Raw genomic sequence first — 19,414 nt, 5'->3', positions numbered from 1 at the left:
TACATGACTCTATACATCCCTATGCTGAAAGCTTACTCTTGTAACTGGTCTATATTTGTATTCGGCAGTTCTACAGCCAGCCACAAACGGTCTTCCTTAGCTCAGAGGTCTACTGGTCTCTACCTCTACCATGCTACTCTGCTGCTGGACATACACACTGACTATTCTCTCTTTGCACGCTGCCCCCATGGCCATGCAAAGCCTTGATCTGGACAGCTTGTAGAATCGCGTCAACGCAGCTTTTCAAATATTGTCCAATCGCATGGTATAAGAGCTGATGCAGAATGCATAGGATTACTGAGCAACATACGCGGGAATCACCGAACTGGCTTGAGCGAAGATCGAGATTGAGGCTCTGCATGCCTATGGCGGCAGCATGCAAAGAGCAAATTATGCTTAGCCCTACAAGCACATTACTGTAAAGAGGTCAATACCTGCACTATGCTATTCTGTAGCCAGACATATAGGTTATATATACTGTACATGTATACTCTTGGGATCCCTGTCTTAGAAGCCTACTCAGAAACCAGTCTAACTGTATTACGCTTTTCTACGTAAACTTTTTTATGTTCCCTGTCCTAGGAACCCATTCCAATGGCAGGTCATCAACTACAGTACTGTAGCCAGACATATATAGGTTACACTGTACATGTATACTCTTGGGATCCCTGTCTTAGAAGCCTACTCAGAAAACAATCTACCTGTATTATGCTATTCTGTGTAGACACTCTTATGTTCCCTGTCCTAGGAACCCATTCCGCTGTAGCCGGACGTAAACACCCTTTAAATTCCCTGGCCTAGAAGCCAATTCCTATAACTTGTCTTTACCTGTACTATGCTATTCTGTAGCCAGACATAGACACTCTTGAGATCCCTAGCCTGGATGTCCAGTCCTATGTCCTCATCTTCACGTAGAGTCCTCAGTGCCGATTTGCAGGTTATTCTTAGCACAGGTGACTCAAACTTGGCGTTAAATAAAGCTGTCCAGAGCTGTAGTCCACATACTGACGGAAATAGGTAGAAAGTGATCAGTTCAGAAAACTTTGAAGAAATTCTAAACATGAACAACTCTGGTGATATGTCATCAGACCTTACAGGGGCTTCAACAAATCAGGAAGGTCTATAAACTCTTTAGGCTGGGCGGACCTTGGCTTAAAGTGGTTGCTGACAGATTATTTTGGAAGTCATCACTAGGAAAAATACACTAAAAGGTTGAAGTTGTAAGCCTAGATGTCACTACGTTCCTGTCCTGATATATCCCACCTCATAAAGTATCTAACTTTGATGTTGCTATTCACAATTTTCCCATTTAAAACAACCTGTTGAAAATGGGAGGTCTACTTCATTAATAACGCATGGCCCAACTTCACGGTGCTGCCTACCGCAAGCAAAAAATCGGCGCTTACCGTAGCAGAAAATTCTGTGCTTACGGCGAACGTATATCACGGGTTGGCAAGGAATTTTGGCTTGTGCACATGCATACATCCCATAACTAAGAATTCTGTGCTTAAAGGGTTAGTGCACAGTTTTTCTGCTAGGGAGGTTAGCGCAGAATGGAGGTCGTAAGCGCAGAATTCTGTGGTAAGCAGTGCCATGAAATTCAGCCCAGATCTGCTGTCACAGTTGAGCACGTCTGAGGTGAAATGTTCTGTGTCTTGATATCAAAGATTTATTTCAAAGAAACTCACTCTCAAATACAAAAATACCTTTTCTAAGACGGTCTTTGTTTTGGCGCATTAAGTCCATCGCAAATCTAAGTTCTAATGTCATGGTATGTGAAACCTGCAAAACAGGTGGGAAAACGAAATCTTGGTTTACCCAAAAAGATTAACACTCTTCTTCAGAGAAAGGAACTCGCTAAATTAAAAGATGTCCTAAAGCAAAGTGCTTCACTAGAATGTTTTGCATGAGAACTATCATCAATCATTTATTTTATATTCAAAGATGAAAAAAAATCTGGGGTCATCATTTCCATTCCAAAGACTTCAATGGAATTTCAGTTCGGCTTACCCTGATATTAAATTTGGCTTGGCCAGTGATAATCTGAGCCACAAGGCTGAGACTAGAGCACTGCTGAGTGTGTAGTTGGGAGGGACTGTCAGAGGACACTAAGCTCTCTAAGAGCTGAAGGATAGACGTGTTGGACAAGAGGATGGAAACAACTAGAGAAGATGAGAACAAAGTTGAAAAATGACAAAGAAAATCACTGTTAAGAGCACTCATGAGTATGTGAGATTTGAAGAACTGGCAGAGAATAGAAGACCTTGTGGAAATTGATGACGAGTTTGAAGAGTAGGGCATCTCTAGATTCAAACCGACTGTCAGTCAGACTAGAAAAAGGTTTTAGGCATAACACGTCTTTTTACGACAGTTATAACAAAGTTAGAGCTTTTGATTTTGGAATAGTTTCAATTTGTCAAATTTTGCTATGGATACATTGTATCAAAAACCTGAAAGAATTTCTTGGACTTGAAGATTTCACTGATTTGAAAACTTGAGTTCAATGCCCTTCATCAGTGGAGGATCAAACAAGTGGTGGTGGCTGACTACTAAAGAGTCCTTCTCAAACTGCTCCTCAAGTGTAAGGTACCTCTTGCGGTGCTGTAGTCGAGACCATCACAAGACCAGACACAAGACCATGCACAAGACCAGACACAAAGACCATGCACAAGACCAGACACAAGACCATCACAAGACCAGACACAAGTAACAGGGTGAACAATGACAAAGGAATGCTTTTGTTGCAGTTCATTTGAGTAGCTTGTGGCTTGAATTCGGACTGGAGGTCTTGTGTTGGTCTTGTGCTGGTCTTGTGAAGGTCTTGTGTGGTCTTGTGAAGGTCTTCAGTGGTCCTGATTACAACACTGACCTCTTGTTTCCTCCTGAGTTGACGTCTGGATGAGCAGGCATGTCAGGTAGTTGAGCGAGACCTGTAAGATGTTAGGGTTGCTATTGGTAGACTTGCTGATCAGGTTGATTACTATGAAAAATCAGAGCAATTAAAACAATGGTTTGAGAGCAAGTTACTACTTCCTATAGGAATGTAAATTGTGAAGAGATTGTAGTTCCATATTTGAATTTTTTACATCAGAAGTACAACCAGATTAGTTGCACAAGAAAGACCAACAGTTTAATTTCAAAAGGTTTTACCGTGATACATCAGTTTGATATCAGTCGGATCCAGCTCAGTCTGAGGGCATCTCTCTAGGAGAGTACATCTCAGCCTCAGTAATGCAAGAACGTGTACATCTGAGATCAGATTGTAAGGAATCCAAAATACAAATAGGCCATTATTTACAACAAACTGAACTGATGGAAACATGAAAACATACTTTTCAAGTTTATCTTTCTTTGGGTCGAGTGAAAGAGCTCTTTGCATAAATCTTTACATTAAAACTGTTACCTCATCCCCTCTGACACTCACAAGAAAGAAAGTGAATCTAACCAGTTTTCTATTCAATCCCATCTACTGATGCTTCATCTTCAAATGATACCGTTTCCCCTAATGCAGCTTTTGGCACAGCGTCATTTAGGTTCTTTGTGTATATAAAAACCTATCAAGCACACTTCCACAGAAATTGGATCTCTATTTCTCCCTGGTTTTGTATCTATTAATTAATTATATCTGTTTGTCTCACAGTGCACTTGGCGCCAATTATAAGATGATGTGATAATGAAGAAATGTTCAGTTTTAGAGGTGGGAGGAAAACCCAGGATGAAAATTCCACGGAAAAACCCACAGAATCAGGCCGGGACTGAATACCCAATGCACATGCTGACCTGGGTGGGATTGGAACCCAGGTTGTGAAAAGCAAGGAAAGAGCCATTACACCAACCTGACATCTCAAAAATTGAGAAAACAGTTCTTAATATTGAGGGTCGATTTTTCCCACAAGACTATTGGGTCCAGAACAACACCTGCCGTATCTATAATAAGCAACTTGTAACCAGTCTAACTGACCCATTGGTGCCTCCTCCTCTGACATAAAGATTCTCTGCACAACATCTGGTAGTCTCTTCCTCAAGGCCACCAACAGGCTCTGAGTTGATTCTTCATCACTGGCAGAGGATGCTGCACCATTGAAGACACTCTCCAAGACTGCTAGAGCTTCCTGGACAAGCCCGTCGCCCCCACTGCTCATGATGTCCTGCAAAAATGTGCATTATTGTGACTGGGTCAGAGAAAAACCAGATTAGATCTGTGGAAAATTGAAGTGCTGGACTCTGGCACCAGATTACTGTGGTGTAATCACTGGAAGAGAGACACAGTGGGACATGTGATCCCCCTAGCAACAAGTCCATGTCCCCCTTTTGAAAGTTTCAAATGCACACAACCTATGTACAAGCAGCAGTTTATTTGCTTTTAGTTCCCCCTTGAAAATATCCCCCCGCCCCCGCAGATGATTTACCCTTGATAAGCAACTGACTGTAGATGCCCAGATGGGAAGTTTACAGACTACGGGGGAGGGGGGGGAGTGGCACTTAGGGAAGGGCTTGGTAGCTTTCAGCTCCTAAAAATTTTGTCAACTTTTGAGGCCGATGCAAAGACGGTCAAATTATTGCTTAAAATTTCTCAAGATGTTCACGTACTTTAGGTCTTTCCTCCAAAGTTTAATGTTTCCCATTTTCTTAGAAATTTCCCATGCAAAATTCTACAATATATTGAAACTGAACTCCTTACAAATTCATTTCCAACATATATGATCTTCAAAATCATTCAGACTTGAATAGAACCAAGCTACTAAGGAATGTTTTATCTGATGAAAAAGTTCAAACCGAAACCTGATTCTTTTCAAAGGACAAATGGTTAAATTTGAGTTACCTACCAGTAACATGTCTAAGCAGTTAGGATTGCTCCTTAGCAGGTTAGATAGAATGTCTCCTTCACCCCCCTGTTGCCAAGCTTCTGTAGCTTCTGCCTTGTTACCAGATCTACTGCACAGTAGCCACTGCTCAATCTGTTAGATTGATAAACATTATTTAAAAATACCAAATTGGTATTGACTACAGAAGTATAAAACAAATTAATATGCTTTAATCTTCAAGAGAAAGGTTTCTATAAAAAGTCAAATGTAAGCGTGTCCAACATACTGCTTGATGTATCTTCCGTGTTTTGTCACGTTTTACTTACGATTCCTTGTGCAAACTGAGATGGTGGGCTAGCAGGTCCGAAGCACCAGTTTAAAATGCATGGATGATGGGTGTAAACTCTTGTTATGTCTCGTTCTTGTAACACTTTTAAGAAAGACAGCACACCTGTTGAGAAGAATAAAAACAATGCGCGCTTACACCAACAAGTCATGTCATTACTAGATACAACGGCTGCTTGATTCGGGAATTAAAGGTATCAGGTGGTCTAAATTAGGGAATAACAGAAATCAGAAATATCAACAAAAGAAATCATCTTTGGAATCTATGGAAACACATCTTCAGCCGATTTTTAAGAGGGGTCTCTTTATTCACAAGATCGTGTACATTCTACATACCCTTCCCTCAACATAAAAGCACTTGATAACCTTTGGAGGATATTTGTGCTAAATTTGTACTAAATTCGTCGGGTGCCTGGCAGAAGGGCATTTAGCACACATAGGCCCTTTCGCTGGGAAGCATGATCACAGCAGAAAAAATGTTCCCGGCAAAAGGGCGTAAGAAATACATTCTCTTTATTTAGTAAAAACGGATATAATTCACTACAAAATCAACCTGGGCTGTACAAAAAGCAACCTTTGAACAACTTATTAAAGGACTTGGGCATTTTTTTTTCCTTTTTGCCAAGAAATCTTCATGTTTCATTAAAATACAATAGTTGCCTACTTTCGTCCTTTTGCTAGGAAAATTCTTTTTTGGCAGTGATCATGCTTCCCGGCAAAAGGGCCTAAGCGCTTACGCCCTTCTGTCGGGCACATGACAAATTTTCTTCGGTGAAAACTGTCTGCTAAATTACTTTCCCCCAGGTTACCTGAGTGCATGGGTTGGTCCCACCCCTTGCCATGACACATCGCCAACAGCAAAAGGAGATGCTTTGCTGTGCTCGTGGGTAGTCTCTTCAGATTGGAATGATTGGCGAGAAAAGAAACGACGGCCTCACTGACCGCACTCTCTGGTGCTAATCTGCACAGAGAAACATCACTTCAAGTGGAGATTATGGGCCTCAACCAGATAAAACGATGCAGTCTTTTTAGGGTCACAAGGGCGATTTACTACCACAGATAACGGACAGAAAAATAGCAGTGCAGTGGGCGTTGCCTTGTTATGTCTGGAGGAAACGATGATGTACAAGTCAGAGTTTTTAGCACTGTGGACTGTGAAACTGATTAATTTCTTTACAGTCAAGGCAGAGCTGAGAGGTGGGGAGAGAGACAGGTATAACCAAGGAAGGGCAACGAAACTATCTTTGGATGTGGGCTTGGAATATGACCACAGAGAGGGTGCTTTGTTACCTCCTAATGCACCAGTGTGAACACACAGTTGGAGGGGAGGTCAAAGGATCCATACTTGTCATGATAGAGGAAGGCATAGTAGAGCAAGGCCAGGCAAGCCTGTTGCTTGATGTGAAGGGCGCTATCTACATCATCTTGACCCAAGAAGTTACTGGATGAGCTACTAGCAGATGGGGGAACCTCATGCAACAAAGGAAGCATCTCATCAGCACTTCCTGAATTGAACCAAAATGTACATATTTCATCACAGTTTCAAGATTTATGCGGCAAGTGACCAGGAACAATTCTCTAACCTAAGTGACAGCTCTGTTGACTGTTTTTAATACCTCCAACATTTATCATTCCCAATTTTCCTGCCATAGGCTGGAGACCTTCGACAGGGAAAAGTGTCAACATACTACAGTCTTTGAGGGGAGACGGTGATGAAAGTGTGAGTCTCTCACCTAGCCATTTCTAGATCAGACCAAGCTTCAACCACAGTGGTGTAGCTAGGATTTTACAAGGGGTAGGGGGAGGCACAAAGGGGACACCAGCATCTTATGGGGGCACCACCTTTCAGTGGTGTGTTTTACTGGGGCAAGTTTTTGTTAGGGGGGGCACCTGGGAGGTACCAGGAATTGTGGAGCCCCCCCGGCTACACCACTGCAACCACAGCATGAGAGTGTCAATAACACAACTGTCATTATAAATAAATCCAATGAAGCCTTTTCTGACAGATAGCAATTGTGTCCAAGAAATCGACAGGCTAATACCGTGAATGTGCGGTAGGGCTTTCTGTAGCGTATCTCTCAGCTCTTGCTTCTCCTCCAAGGCAAACCTAGGATCTTGAATGGAGGTGCACAGCTCAACCAAGAAACAGTTGATTGCATCTTGAAGTAGCCTGAACAAAGTTGTTGAGAACTTTAACTATGTTGCTTAGTCAACTCTGTTGCCATCCAATAGCAGTTGTAACAGGAAGTGGGCATTAAAAAACTTTAATTAGATGTATGAGCAAAATACAATGTAATCCCAGCCAAAATCGTCGGGACACGTGTCAATAGCCATTACTTTCCCCAATCCCTTGCTCTCCTGATCAATGTTGTCATCTCAAGCCGGAGTGCAGACCATGCAATAAGACCCAACACTGGACGGGGCGTGGGGTGGGGACCCAACAAGACCTGGCCAGGACTGTAGGCTTGTGCCTCCTAGTATTTCTCAGTCTTTAGTTTTTAGCACCTTGAATTAAACAAATGGACAGAGATATAGGTCGGATCCACTCTACTGCCTGACACATTTCAGGCATCTCCTTGAATGATGACAAAACAAATTATGACTGGTCATTGCAAACTTAACCTTCAAAAGAATCTGACAAAGATCATTTTAACATTCTATAAATAAGGGTGCTGGGTCATGATTAAAAACTTGATGGGTGCGAAAAATGTGCAACATATACTGTACTTAAACAACAGTTGACTCCCAAATACCTGTCTTGTGTTGGGAACTTGTTCCTGATCGTTATGGCAAGTTGTATGAAGAATGATGAAACTGTAAGAAAAAAATCTCTGTAAGTAAACTCCTTTCAAAGCCATGTAATCCCAAAGTGCTCTTTAACGTCATATTCAGTAATGCATAGATCCCCTGTTCTCTACCAGCAAGTTAAGACGTGATCCAATTGTTGAATTTAGACCTAGGTCCATTCTACAACACCACAGAGGGGAATTTTTGAACAGTTGTATCAGCTAATGTCTCTTATGTATGGTACTTCTCTACAGCCTCATTCCTTGTACAAACATTTTTTGATGACACTGGACAAAAATACAGCCAACTTAATGTACAACACAAGGCTTTGGGCATTTTAAAGGATTGGAGTATCATTGAAAATCCATGGCTTGTGACGTTGTCTTCAGAATGAAATGTCCTCAGAATGAAATGTCCTCAGAATTAAAGGTTGGCTTACCCAACTTGACAGCAAATTTGTTCATGTCTCCCACATCAAATTCCATAGCAACACAGAGCATAGAAAACAGACTTGTGAAGATATCAGGGATGGAAATAGTCTCAATATTCATCTGCCATGGAAGAAAAAAAGATTTTAGTGTCGTCAGATCGTCACTGATGGAAATAACACGTCAAAACACCATGGCAACCAGATAAGTCATATTCCCCACTTTCCACCACATCTCCAAATGACCCGAGAAAACAGAAGTTTTGAATTGTGTGTGTATAACAGGAAACAAGAATTAACTTCATTTTATCATTTTTTCTCTCATTTTTCCACCACTTTATCTGAATGTACTAATTACTTGGCATATCCAGCGGGGGAAGAGGGGCACTTGCCCTCCTGAAGACATATTCAAATTAGCTTTTTGGAGTGGTCAAGACTTGAAAGCATTTTTACTTTTGAAGTCACATTGGCAGTGTTGTAGTCGAGACCACTGAAGACCTTCACAAGACCACACAAGGCCAGCACAAGACCTCCAGTCTGAATTCAAGCCACAAGCTATTCAAATGAACTGCAACAAAAGCATTTCTTTGGCATTGTTCACCCTGTTACTTGTGACTAGTCTTGTGCATGGTCTTGTGTCTGGTCTCCTGTCTGGTCTTGTGCCTGGTCTTGTGCCTGGTCTTGTGCCTGGTCTTGTGCCTGGTCTTGTGCGTGGTCTTGTGCCTGGTCTTGTGCATGGTCTTGTGTCTGGTCTTGTGCCTGGTCTTGTGCCTGGTCTTGTGCGTGGTCTTGTGTCTGGTCTTGTGCATGGTCTTGTGTCTGGTCTTGTGCATGGTCTTGTGTCTGGTCTTGTGCCTGGTCTTGTGCCTGGTCTCAACTACAACACTGCACATTGCGGGGGGGGGCAATGAGGAATTTTTAAGGATGAAAAAATTTAGATTGTCAATCTTTGCCCCCGCCCCCTTTGACCCAAAACCTGGATATGCCACTGCTAATCACTAGCATTTCCATTTTGCTCACAGCACAATCTGTCCACTCACTGAAATCTAAAATTCGCAAGTTTTTATTTATGAAAAATACATTCATTAGAAAGCCATCCACGCGCTACCATAACCAGTGGGATGCACGTCCCTTCCACAGCTTGCAAGAGGAATTGTATCAGACAGCTCAGTCCGGCGTCCGTGGCCTTGGTATCTTGGGAGTTTGGTGCAGTGAACTGACTCTCAGTTGTAGTTGGGTCATTCAGACAAGCTGCTGCTAACCTTGGGAAAGGCGACGGGGGGATTTTAATAATATCTGTAGATGGGGAACTACTTCATGTCTGCCTCAGGTGTAGATCAGAGATGACAGCCAGTGCATTACTCTCTTTTCTGATCCAGGATGCAGGGCCAACTTTCAAATATTCACACTTGAACAAACACACACTGCACCTCTTCAGTGAATGGGATTTGGTCAATATTACAATGTAAATATCATTTTCCCCCCCCAATGCATGACTGCATGACTTAATTGCACAGTACTGCACATTGACTCATACCATGTGCCCAAACTGTAACTAAATCCAGTGAGCGACACCCCTGGAAGACGAGGACGCCCCCCATGCCTTTATACAGATTAGATCATACAGTTTTACCACAGTCCAAACTTCATAAAATCCCTTCCCCAATAAAAATATCACATCCACTTTTCCAACACTCTGACTGAAATGAATTTCCCGACCTTAATACCCAAGCTACCTTTGAAAGCACCGTGAAGTAGTCTCAGATACATGTAGATTTGGCTTCAAACAAGATTTTCTCTCTTTAAACTGGTCTTTCTGAAATGCGACTGTCAGTTGCGGATCTGGGTTCATTCAAACAAAAGAATACAAAGGGCTAGAGGGGGGACATGGCCCTGTGTGATCCATCGTATGCCTGTATTTTAATAAGCCTGGATCCATCCTTGGACTGGCAGTGATCAATGTTCCTCCTTCTCTCCTCAATCTCTCTCTTCTGAATGATGAGCCCAAGCCTACCTGAATGCCTTGTGCAATGCACCTAGCCCAGTGTTGAGTAACATTTCTTGCTTGCTGTGAGATCTACCGAGCCCTTCCTGCCTTGAGTGCCCGCGACGCGAGCATCCGTGATGGCCGCGGTGACTGTGTCCGACCAATGGTTTAGGAAGCCTGTGAAATGCATCTAGCAAGGCTTGGAGGGTTGTAATGAGTGTCTGGAAGGGAACGGGGCTGGGTAGCTGATCCCGTCTGGAGATATTAGTCAAAGAAAATCATCTTTTGAGATTTTCTCAACTTACAGCTGCTGTAAACTACAGCTCCTGGCCGTATACTTGCATATTTTACTCAGTGTAGACTATATCGCAGTAGTTTTGGCAAGGGGGGAGGCGCTATCATGGGGGGGTAGGGGGTATACATCCACCCCAGCATTTTGGGCTCTTGAGCATTTAGTCATTCAGTTTATTCCCTAGACTTGCTTCATAACACTGCCATCGACACTTGTTTTGGAATAGATTTTGACGGGTTTGCAATGAACAACAAGCCCGTGAAAAAAAATTCACTGAAACGAGGGCCAGTTGAGTTTGCGTTATCAAATGTTTGAGTTGTCTAGGAGATCCACCTCATACTCGTGCCGTTATTTCCGTCTTTCCTTAAGCACCTGAGTAAATCTGCCAGTGCCTGAGTTGCATGTGTGACTGTGGGCGTCTCTGTGTGTGTCATGCAGTCTGTCAGGGTAAGTGTCAGCTGAGTGAGGGTGCTATCATTGTTCATCAGGTGGATGTCCCCAGGTTGCCTGTAGATAGAAAAACGTGACGTAAACCAATTCAGTGACATTGAGTCTGACCGTGTCCTGCCTTGATCAGATGGAGCACATCGATAACAGAAACAGGTAAAACTCAGTATGTTGAATATTTCCTTTTACCTCCTGGAAAATAATAATTGATAGAGTCTACAAGGGAGAAGGCCCAGGTGTTTAAAGCCTTGTTTAAGGGATTTGGCCCAGTTTGAATATTCTCATCTCTTTAACCAATGTCTTGAAACATATCCTCTAATAACGTTACTTACTTCTTGAAGATTTCTGAGAGAAGCTTCAATCTGTTAGAAAGCACACATGAACAACTTGAATCAAAGAGTAATAATGAAACAAATGACACAGACCTGAGTGATTAAACTTGAGGGAAAGGAACTAGGAGAAACCATAGGCGAACAAGCAGTGATGTAGTCGAGTACTTTTTGAGAACCAAGTTCTCTACCAAATATTTAACTAGTTAGGAGGGAACAAAGCTGAAGTACATCGGAATTTGATGGTACATGCATAAAGGTAAGATTACAAAGCAACATAATGACTTCAGACCTTCACTGTTTGATTAAAATTAACTTTTTAGGACAAAAGTACTCAGAAATGCTGTTACCTTTGTGGTTTCAATTTCATCTAATTAAGCTTAAGATGTTCTAGTTACAAAATCCAAAAATTAGAAACAGAACACAAGCCTTCTGTATGACAGGAAAACACTTTCAACCGCACTCAAGTATTGGCAACATTAGCCGACCGAAGAACACTGTTTCATCCCTGTTCTGTTGATTTATTGTCCATAATGTTACAGGGCTTTTAATAAATAGGATTGAGACAACACATATTGTGGAAGACATTGATAAAGCCTTTTGTTTTATTTAAATCGCTGTCCTGAAACGACAGACTTGAAACCGTCTTACCCTTGGTTCAGTGCCTCAGTGTTGTTGAGTTTTGCACTCTGCTGTACCGCCCTGACAATTGACTCAATGCCGTAGACAGTGTGGCACTTGCTGAAGAAGCTGTCAATCTCAGTCAAGAGAAGTAGGCAGCAGAATGTTGAACTGAAGATGGATGAGAAAATAAGCAACCAGACTTGGGTAAAGAGAGTTAACAAGTTTGGTGTCAAACGTGCGCAGGCTTGTAAATATTGACAAAACTCTAGAGCAATTGGAAAAGTTTAACAAACAAATCCAGTCAACTTTTAAAGAGAGAGAGGGGATAAGAGCCAGAAGGTTTTCATAATAAGTTTTCAAAGCAGAAATGATTCAGTGTCAAAAATTCAAACAAATAAACTTCTTCTTTGCATTCATTTACCACTTTTTTGCAAGGATAAGATCAAATTACTTTTTGAGGGGGGAGTTAAAAATGGAACAAGAGTGGTGCAGGGCGTTGACCAAATCCCCCTAGGTCAAATCTGTAGGAACAACAAATAATGTAGAAGGGCTACACAAACTCATCTGCAATATCACCCCAACTAGACCGTAAAACCTTAACTTGGCCCGTTTCTCAAAAGGGCCACAGAATTACGACCTAGCTACCTTAACAGTAAACCGTTTACGGTTGCCAGTGTCTCATAGAGAAACTCTGCCACGTCACTGTTCAACAGCTCCTCTGCATACTGACAATGGTGGGACAACTGAGCTTTCTGGTGCAAAAGTATCTGGGCGGTGCACTGCACGCTGGTTACCTGCAGTGTGTCATCTCTACTCATCAGCATCTGCCAAAATAGCAAAAGTCAAACAAACATGATTGAGTTTCTGTGATTAGATAAAAGTTTCACCCCGCAATGAAAATAAACCCTATTTTCAAAGAACGAAAACCTTTACAAAAACGTAAGGAATTAAACACGTCACCATCGGGATTACTCTAAAGTAACATCTTCACAGGTATTTCTTCAAACCGTCTGAACAGCCGTAATATTTCAAACGGATAAATTTCAGGCTATCAAAAATAACCATTGTGTAACCCCCTAAAAAATTGAAAACTGTTTATCTACCAGCAAGACCGACCTTTTTTATTACTGATGAAAGGCTTGTCTTTCCCTGGTACTGCATCAATATTCTGGCTGGCTCCTCATGCTCCAGTAGCTTCTTCAACAACCCTGCCAAGGCCAAAAACACCAACACAAGAAATGAAGTGACACTGAAGGTCTGCTATCCTTCCGTCATTGTTGGATTAAGTAGTTCTGCCCTTTAATTTGGGTCTGCTAGCAAGAAAAGTCTGGGAGACACTCAGAAGTGACCTCTAAACTGCATAGGTCATATTCAGTCTGATTGTGTCGGTTGAAAATTCAAGCCAACAGTTAATATGCAGGCCTGTGTATGCAACAGACACTGAGACTAAAAACGCCCTTGTATAAATATGACTTAATGGGGAAGCTCCAATTAGTGACAGAGAGCTGGTTTTAATATCATGACACCCCTGAGCACACAATTTTATTTCATGGAGACCACACTGTATTTCATGGAGACCGTAAGCACGGAAAAGGGCCCACTTACCTTAGAGGAAAATATTCACTTAACTATTAAATATTGATGTTACCATGATGGAAGTTTTGCCACACCATTCCATGAAATAGTACTCCAGATTAAAACATTTTCTGCTACGGTTTCTGCTAACTCTTAAGCAGCACCATGAAATCGGGCCCAGGTAAGGCCCGTATTCTCTTTGCACGTTTTGTAACCATTTGGTGGAGTTAGTACTGACAAAAAATAAATAACGCGATCTGGTTTGGACTTACTAGGACAAATGGGAAAAAATTGTCTGACGAACAAATTTTATCTTCAAAAGCAGCAAAGCTGAGTATGGTTGAAAACAGAAATTTAGAGACACAGCTGGCAGAGTGCTGGTACTTTGTTCTCTTGGTCACCGTTTCAAATCCCAACACAAGTACCTCTTTGACATTCATCAGCCCCTAACGGAACACAACCAACAAGCAATGTAAGTGACAGAACATGGCAGACGTACCCAAAGCATTGACCCTTAACTCTTTACTCTGCCCAGTGGCCAGGAGAGAGAGAACACTGCTGGGCAGGTCCCCATTCCGTGCCCAGAAAAGTTGTCTGTCGCCCTCTGCTGGCGATGTGATGGCATGTGCAAGTATAAATGCACAGACGGACTTGACCTTCTCATCCGGGTAGGAGAGGCCGGTCAGCAAGAACCCAGTCAGGGACTCTGCAAGGGAATTGTTGAAAAAAAAAATACTGAGAACTGCAATTTGGAGATTTTTCCTCTTTTGGGAAGTGGAGCTTGATCCGAGGAATCATAGCCTCTCCACTAGAACATTCCCTCTGCTTGACTTTCAACAATAGGCCTAAAGAAAGGCTTTTGGAAGCAACTTTATACATGTCAAAAAAATTACAATTTAATGCATCTAAATCTTACTGCAATTTTTATTCATTTATTAAAATATACGATAACTGATAGAGTTAATACTTCTGATTCTAGTGAAACTTTTGGCACCACGCCTAAACAGGACATAAGCAGAGCAATGAACCACTGCAGTATTCCAACAGCCAATGTCCAAAATGAAGCCCATGTGATAGTCATTCAGGAGCAGCACTGTATACATGTACACCTGTTAGGTCTGCCCTACCCTGGCAGCCATGTGCCAACTCGTACTCTTGCCTTGTTCTCAAATTATCTTGCAATTAGGGATATCGAACTGGCCCATTTGGTGTCCACAGTGACTTTTGTATGTTCTTTGTTTTCCAACTTAGTCTAAAAAGAATTTCCCTACAAAGCAATTTTGCCATCTGTTGGCTTTTTGGAAAATTTCCCCAGTACTTCAATGAACAATTGTAACTGCCTGAAGTCTAACCTAGAAACCGAGACAGAAGTGTGCAATATAAAAGCCAAATTTTCATTGTTAAAAGCAATAAATAATAAAAGCATATTAAGGTAAACTTTTTCAGAGCAGAATTTTCAGCAAGCTCTCCTGGAAACTTCGCATTTCACTTCTGATAATCAGTTCCTCGTTCTGTGACTACATCAGTCAATTTTTTGTTTGGAATGAGCCTACGGGCCTTCAGATACTGATTCCCAAATTAGAACTACAATCTCAACTTGAGTGTGGATGACGGTTCACTCAACCGCAAGGGAATGCCTCAAGGCAAATACCAACGAATCAGTTGGATCAACTTTCTCTGCTTTTCCTACCTTGGTCATGGCTGACCATCTTGGCTAGGCCTGGGATGGTGTGGAGAAGTTGGCCAAGGAGAGTGAGGGCCGGGAGACTGGTACTGAAGCTGCTTAACTGCTGCACCTGCAAATAGGTGTGCGAACAAAAATGAGTTTAAAAGGCCGTACGTTTTTTGAACATCATTTTCACAATCATTTTGGCAAGTGTACGAACTACCGTATGGCCAGGGAAGGGTAATAGAGGGCTGTGTACACTTCAAACAAAGTTTTCAAATCCAGCAGAGAAATCTTTTCTTCTTTCATTCGGGCAAAATAAAAGGTAAAAATCATGATTTTACTTTTCAGTTTGTACTCTCAAAGAAGGGTTCAAAATAAAAGTATTACTGGAGAAATAGTTTCAGAACAACTTACAAGAAATTCTTGCGAAAGTATTGCTCTTTGAAAAGAAACGGAGAACTCCACTGAATTTAGGGCTTTCCTCATAGCCTATATCATTCTAACATGGCAAAAAAAACCAAAGAAACACATATGCATTTCCTTCAAGGTGTCCTCATGAAGTCCCAACTGCAAACAAATTCTCCTTTATGAGGTCAACTGTGGTTTAATTACATTGTAACAAGGATGTAATGTACTCCTTAGGATCTTGGCCTGTGTAAGCTGTTTTATCCTGTATCTCAATTAATTTCAACAGAGGGAAGGAAGAGTTATGAATGGTGTCAGATGAAATGGCACGAGGGATGATCTGGACATTTTTATTGGGCACTGAGGAATGTAATGTCAAGATGTAACTCTTTCAAATGTATCATGAAAAATATACTGGACTATTAAACATGCAATATCTCTTAAAAAGAAAAAAACAATAAGTAAGTTTGGCAAGCATGACTCAAAGCATCATTGCCTAGTCTACTTTGCTGTCTTACATTCAATCTTTATGAATACAATGAGATAAATGTCAGTAATCTGCAACATAATCCTTTCGTTCTGCTTTGAGCAATCGGCCAAAAATCAAACGATCTGAGGTATCTTCATTCACTCCATCTCTATTCACAAAAAGTCGCCCCTGTTCCTCAATTTATTTATGCAAGTTCAGAGCCATTCCACCACGAGATAACTGTTACCTCTCTAACCTGCTGTGAACATAAACAGGCTTTAGAGGGCAGACACGATGGGAGAGCCTCAGAGAGGGGGCCAGATATGCCAGGCATTTTATCTGAGTGGGGCCTGGTATCGGCCCTCGCATTTCAAACAGGCGGCAAAGAGGAAAGACGAACTGGGAAGATGGTTTTGGTATCGTCTGTGAGGAGCCAGGAATTTGGAGACATGGGAATTTGATGCTGCCCTACCAGCTGAGGATGTTGTCAAATATCTGGGGATTTTTTTTTTATGGGTACGCTATGTGAACGGATGCAGACATCACACATGAGGGGTTTATATCTTGAACATTTCGGAATTTATAGAACCGTGGTTTGGCCTTTGGGAGATGACATGATCATGGATTTTTTGAGCTGTAAATTTTTAAATCAAAGTTTGAGTGAACAAAACAAAGTCACATGGGTATCAATTCTCTTTGTTCACTGAGATTTTTCATTTTGAATCTTGAAAAATATGAAAATAGAATCACAGTTTTCCCCACTTTTCGTCCAAGTAATATGGTCTATGTTCAAGTTTCAAAGCTTAATGGCTATGAAAATTGCACAAGAGTGTTAAAATATGATTAAAATACTACGACCAAACATTTGAAATAGTCACTCTTTTTTTGAAATATGTGAAAGCTGAGTTCCCAAGCAACCCCTTTTCTATGAAACCTTCCAGATTGAACCCTTCCAAGAAAAGATCTTTTTTTCCTTTATGATAGAACATTTGTAACATCGTTAAAAAAATTCCAACCGGTGAAAAGGCCATGTCTCAATGTACACCACATTGCTGTACCTGTAGTCACACTTTGGAAAAGTTCGAGAGATAAAAAAACCTCACGTCCAACTGGTAAGATTAATTGTTTCTGACCCATTCCTAGAATGCAGCGATATTCTCTACATCTGCCTGGGGACTTACAGATACAGAAATAGCTCCCCGCATAAACCATCCCTTCAGAGCATTCACGGTAATGTTTATGAGGCCCACCAGAGATTAACTTAAATCTGAGGCCAACCAAATGGGGGGAACAGTTAATGGGTCACGGTCGGATTGAATATAGACATGCCATATTTCTTCTTGGTGTATATACTCAAAGTCATAGCATGAAATCATTCTTTTCAAGCTATTTATCATCTTTGACCCCAGGAGGCAAGCAGCAGTGGCGAGACTTATCCTGTCAGCTTTCTTTCCACTGTCGTGACTGTAATTGTGTTTTCTCTGTCAATATCTTAAATCTGCTTAATTGTCTAAAATGGAAAAAAAAAACCAAAATAAACAGTTCCACGAGGATCTGTACTAATTTATCAAGCATAAGATTGATAGACCCAGGGAAAAAAAAGCATCCGTTTGCTACATCAACCCTTTGGGTCTTACAGTACAGAGGGGCTCTTGGATTTCGGAGGGAGAGTGGAACACTGTGCTTCTTCGTGTTGGCCCAGATTATGTCATTCCACATTTCAGTTGACATCAAGTTGTGATTCATGAGACAGTATAGTTACATGTACCCTTCTGAGATGTCATGGCAAGGATTTCTGTAAGCCAGGAAGTATTTATCATGTAGGAAAATCTTTCCATTTGCATCGGTGTATGCTTTTATTGCAATGTATTTATAAGACATTTATATATTTGTGAATTAAAAAAATATTGAAAGTTAATTTGTGTCTGATTAAAGTATTTTCAATAATTGCTGTGCTAAATTCACTAAGTGAATGATAAATTGGTACCTGCCCTTCATTCTCAATATTGACGCAATGCTGGGATTTTTCCATCTTTCTGAATTCAGTAGCTGCAAAAACTGCAGTTTAGGAAAGTACTGCTCAACCTACTTTATCAATTAAAGTTTTAACTGCAGTTTTAGAAAATATGTGTACATGTATTTAAATTTAAAAACATGGCTGAAGTGATTTAGAAAGATAAAACCTTTCGATTTTTCATCAAAATAAATAAAGGGCTTTAAACTATGAAAAAAAAGCACATCTGCATAAACACAATTGCATGTTAGGTCTACAAATGGAACCTCCAAGTAATTACCTTTCAAGGATTTCATTTCCAAGACCAGAGGCACCCAGAGGTATTTTAACCCCGCAATTGATGAGCTGACAATCTCAGGGCTAACGGCCATATATCACAAGAGCAGAAGTGAACAGAATAGAACAGACTTAAGGAGACCTCGCCACGGGTACTGCAGTCAGCAGACATGTCTTAATATGGTATGACAAGGGGCACTTGCCAGGGTCCCCCATACGTGTTCACTGAATTATTCATGAGATGACTGGAGGTCGACTTGTCAGTCTGGTATCTGCCATAATTACAACAAGGGTGAAGGGGTTCCTAGTCTGAAATGATGACGATAATCAAGATGCCCTTTCCTACTCTGTCCTTCCTTTCTATCTGATCCTCTGCCAGCCCGGCTTTACAGCATCGTTGATAGACTTTCATCTGAAATACTGCAGTCCGTGAATTCTGCCTGGTTCATGTGTGGGGTGAAGACCTGTGCCTTTCCAACTGACAAGGGCATATTAGTATCTGAATCAGGTTAATTGATGTCTGAAGTTACGCCATGGAAGATTAATTGACAGACAAGCTTCAGACATACTAAGGTCCCCCCCTCCAAGGCTGGGAAAAAGTTAATGCTCTCCAAACCACCATTCTCACTCTTTCCGATAATATTTTTACTCTTCATGAAGCAGTATTTCTTTAAAGATATCTGTTATTGGTTTCACTTTTGGTCAATATTACACTTTTCGATTTTATGTTTTACCCGAGCTAGAGTGAACATACTCCTAAAAATGATACTTCTTTAAGAAACCAATAAAAGATACATACATTTCCAAGATTCTAATAGATTCGGGTCATAAACGGAAAGGGGAATTTTGTTCAAAATAATACTAATAACCACAGACCAGGACCGTGAAGTAAAATCCGTATTTTCCCCTTCAGGAGTCAAACTTAGAAGCACATTTTCTTAGAGTTTTATGACCTCATAAAAG

General features: G+C 41.2%; 1 protein-coding gene across 5 annotated transcripts in view; it reads right to left on the bottom strand.

Annotated features, from left to right (window-relative positions):
- Nucleotides 1-19,414, bottom strand: part of LOC110980870 (meiosis inhibitor protein 1-like) — a 33,360-nt gene that overhangs the window by 7,530 nt on the left and 6,416 nt on the right. For 4 of the 5 annotated variants that reach the window (XM_087139139.1, XM_087139137.1, XM_087139136.1 and 1 more), the window contains exons 5-26: nucleotides 15,309-15,414; nucleotides 14,118-14,324; nucleotides 13,160-13,251; nucleotides 12,689-12,867; nucleotides 12,071-12,211; nucleotides 11,423-11,452; nucleotides 11,016-11,150; nucleotides 10,379-10,606; nucleotides 9,473-9,626; nucleotides 8,377-8,488; nucleotides 7,904-7,964; nucleotides 7,193-7,320; nucleotides 6,496-6,655; nucleotides 5,960-6,111; nucleotides 5,132-5,256; nucleotides 4,827-4,958; nucleotides 3,962-4,148; nucleotides 3,151-3,249; nucleotides 2,870-2,980; nucleotides 2,011-2,162; nucleotides 1,707-1,782; nucleotides 829-1,004 (exon numbers count right to left, since the gene is read on the bottom strand). In XM_087139139.1, the coding sequence (XP_086995265.1) occupies nucleotides 829-1,004; nucleotides 1,707-1,782; nucleotides 2,011-2,162; nucleotides 2,870-2,980; nucleotides 3,151-3,249; nucleotides 3,962-4,148; nucleotides 4,827-4,958; nucleotides 5,132-5,256; nucleotides 5,960-6,111; nucleotides 6,496-6,655; nucleotides 7,193-7,320; nucleotides 7,904-7,964; nucleotides 8,377-8,488; nucleotides 9,473-9,626; nucleotides 10,379-10,606; nucleotides 11,016-11,150; nucleotides 11,423-11,452; nucleotides 12,071-12,211; nucleotides 12,689-12,867; nucleotides 13,160-13,251; nucleotides 14,118-14,324; nucleotides 15,309-15,414 (2,943 nt within the window). The remainder of the gene's footprint in view (nucleotides 1-828; nucleotides 1,005-1,706; nucleotides 1,783-2,010; nucleotides 2,163-2,869; nucleotides 2,981-3,150; nucleotides 3,250-3,961; nucleotides 4,149-4,826; nucleotides 4,959-5,131; nucleotides 5,257-5,959; nucleotides 6,112-6,495; nucleotides 6,656-7,192; nucleotides 7,321-7,903; nucleotides 7,965-8,376; nucleotides 8,489-9,472; nucleotides 9,627-10,378; nucleotides 10,607-11,015; nucleotides 11,151-11,422; nucleotides 11,453-12,070; nucleotides 12,212-12,688; nucleotides 12,868-13,159; nucleotides 13,252-14,117; nucleotides 14,325-15,308; nucleotides 15,415-19,414) is intronic. The other variant, XM_087139140.1, reaches the window with a different exon arrangement.

The sequence above is a fragment of the Acanthaster planci genome, linkage group LG07 (assembly GCF_054643075.1).
Source record: "Acanthaster planci isolate LZ-2023a linkage group LG07, COTS_SCS, whole genome shotgun sequence".
Taxonomy (NCBI): domain Eukaryota; kingdom Metazoa; phylum Echinodermata; class Asteroidea; order Valvatida; family Acanthasteridae; genus Acanthaster; species Acanthaster planci.
This window is presented reverse-complemented; position numbering and strand designations above follow the sequence as displayed.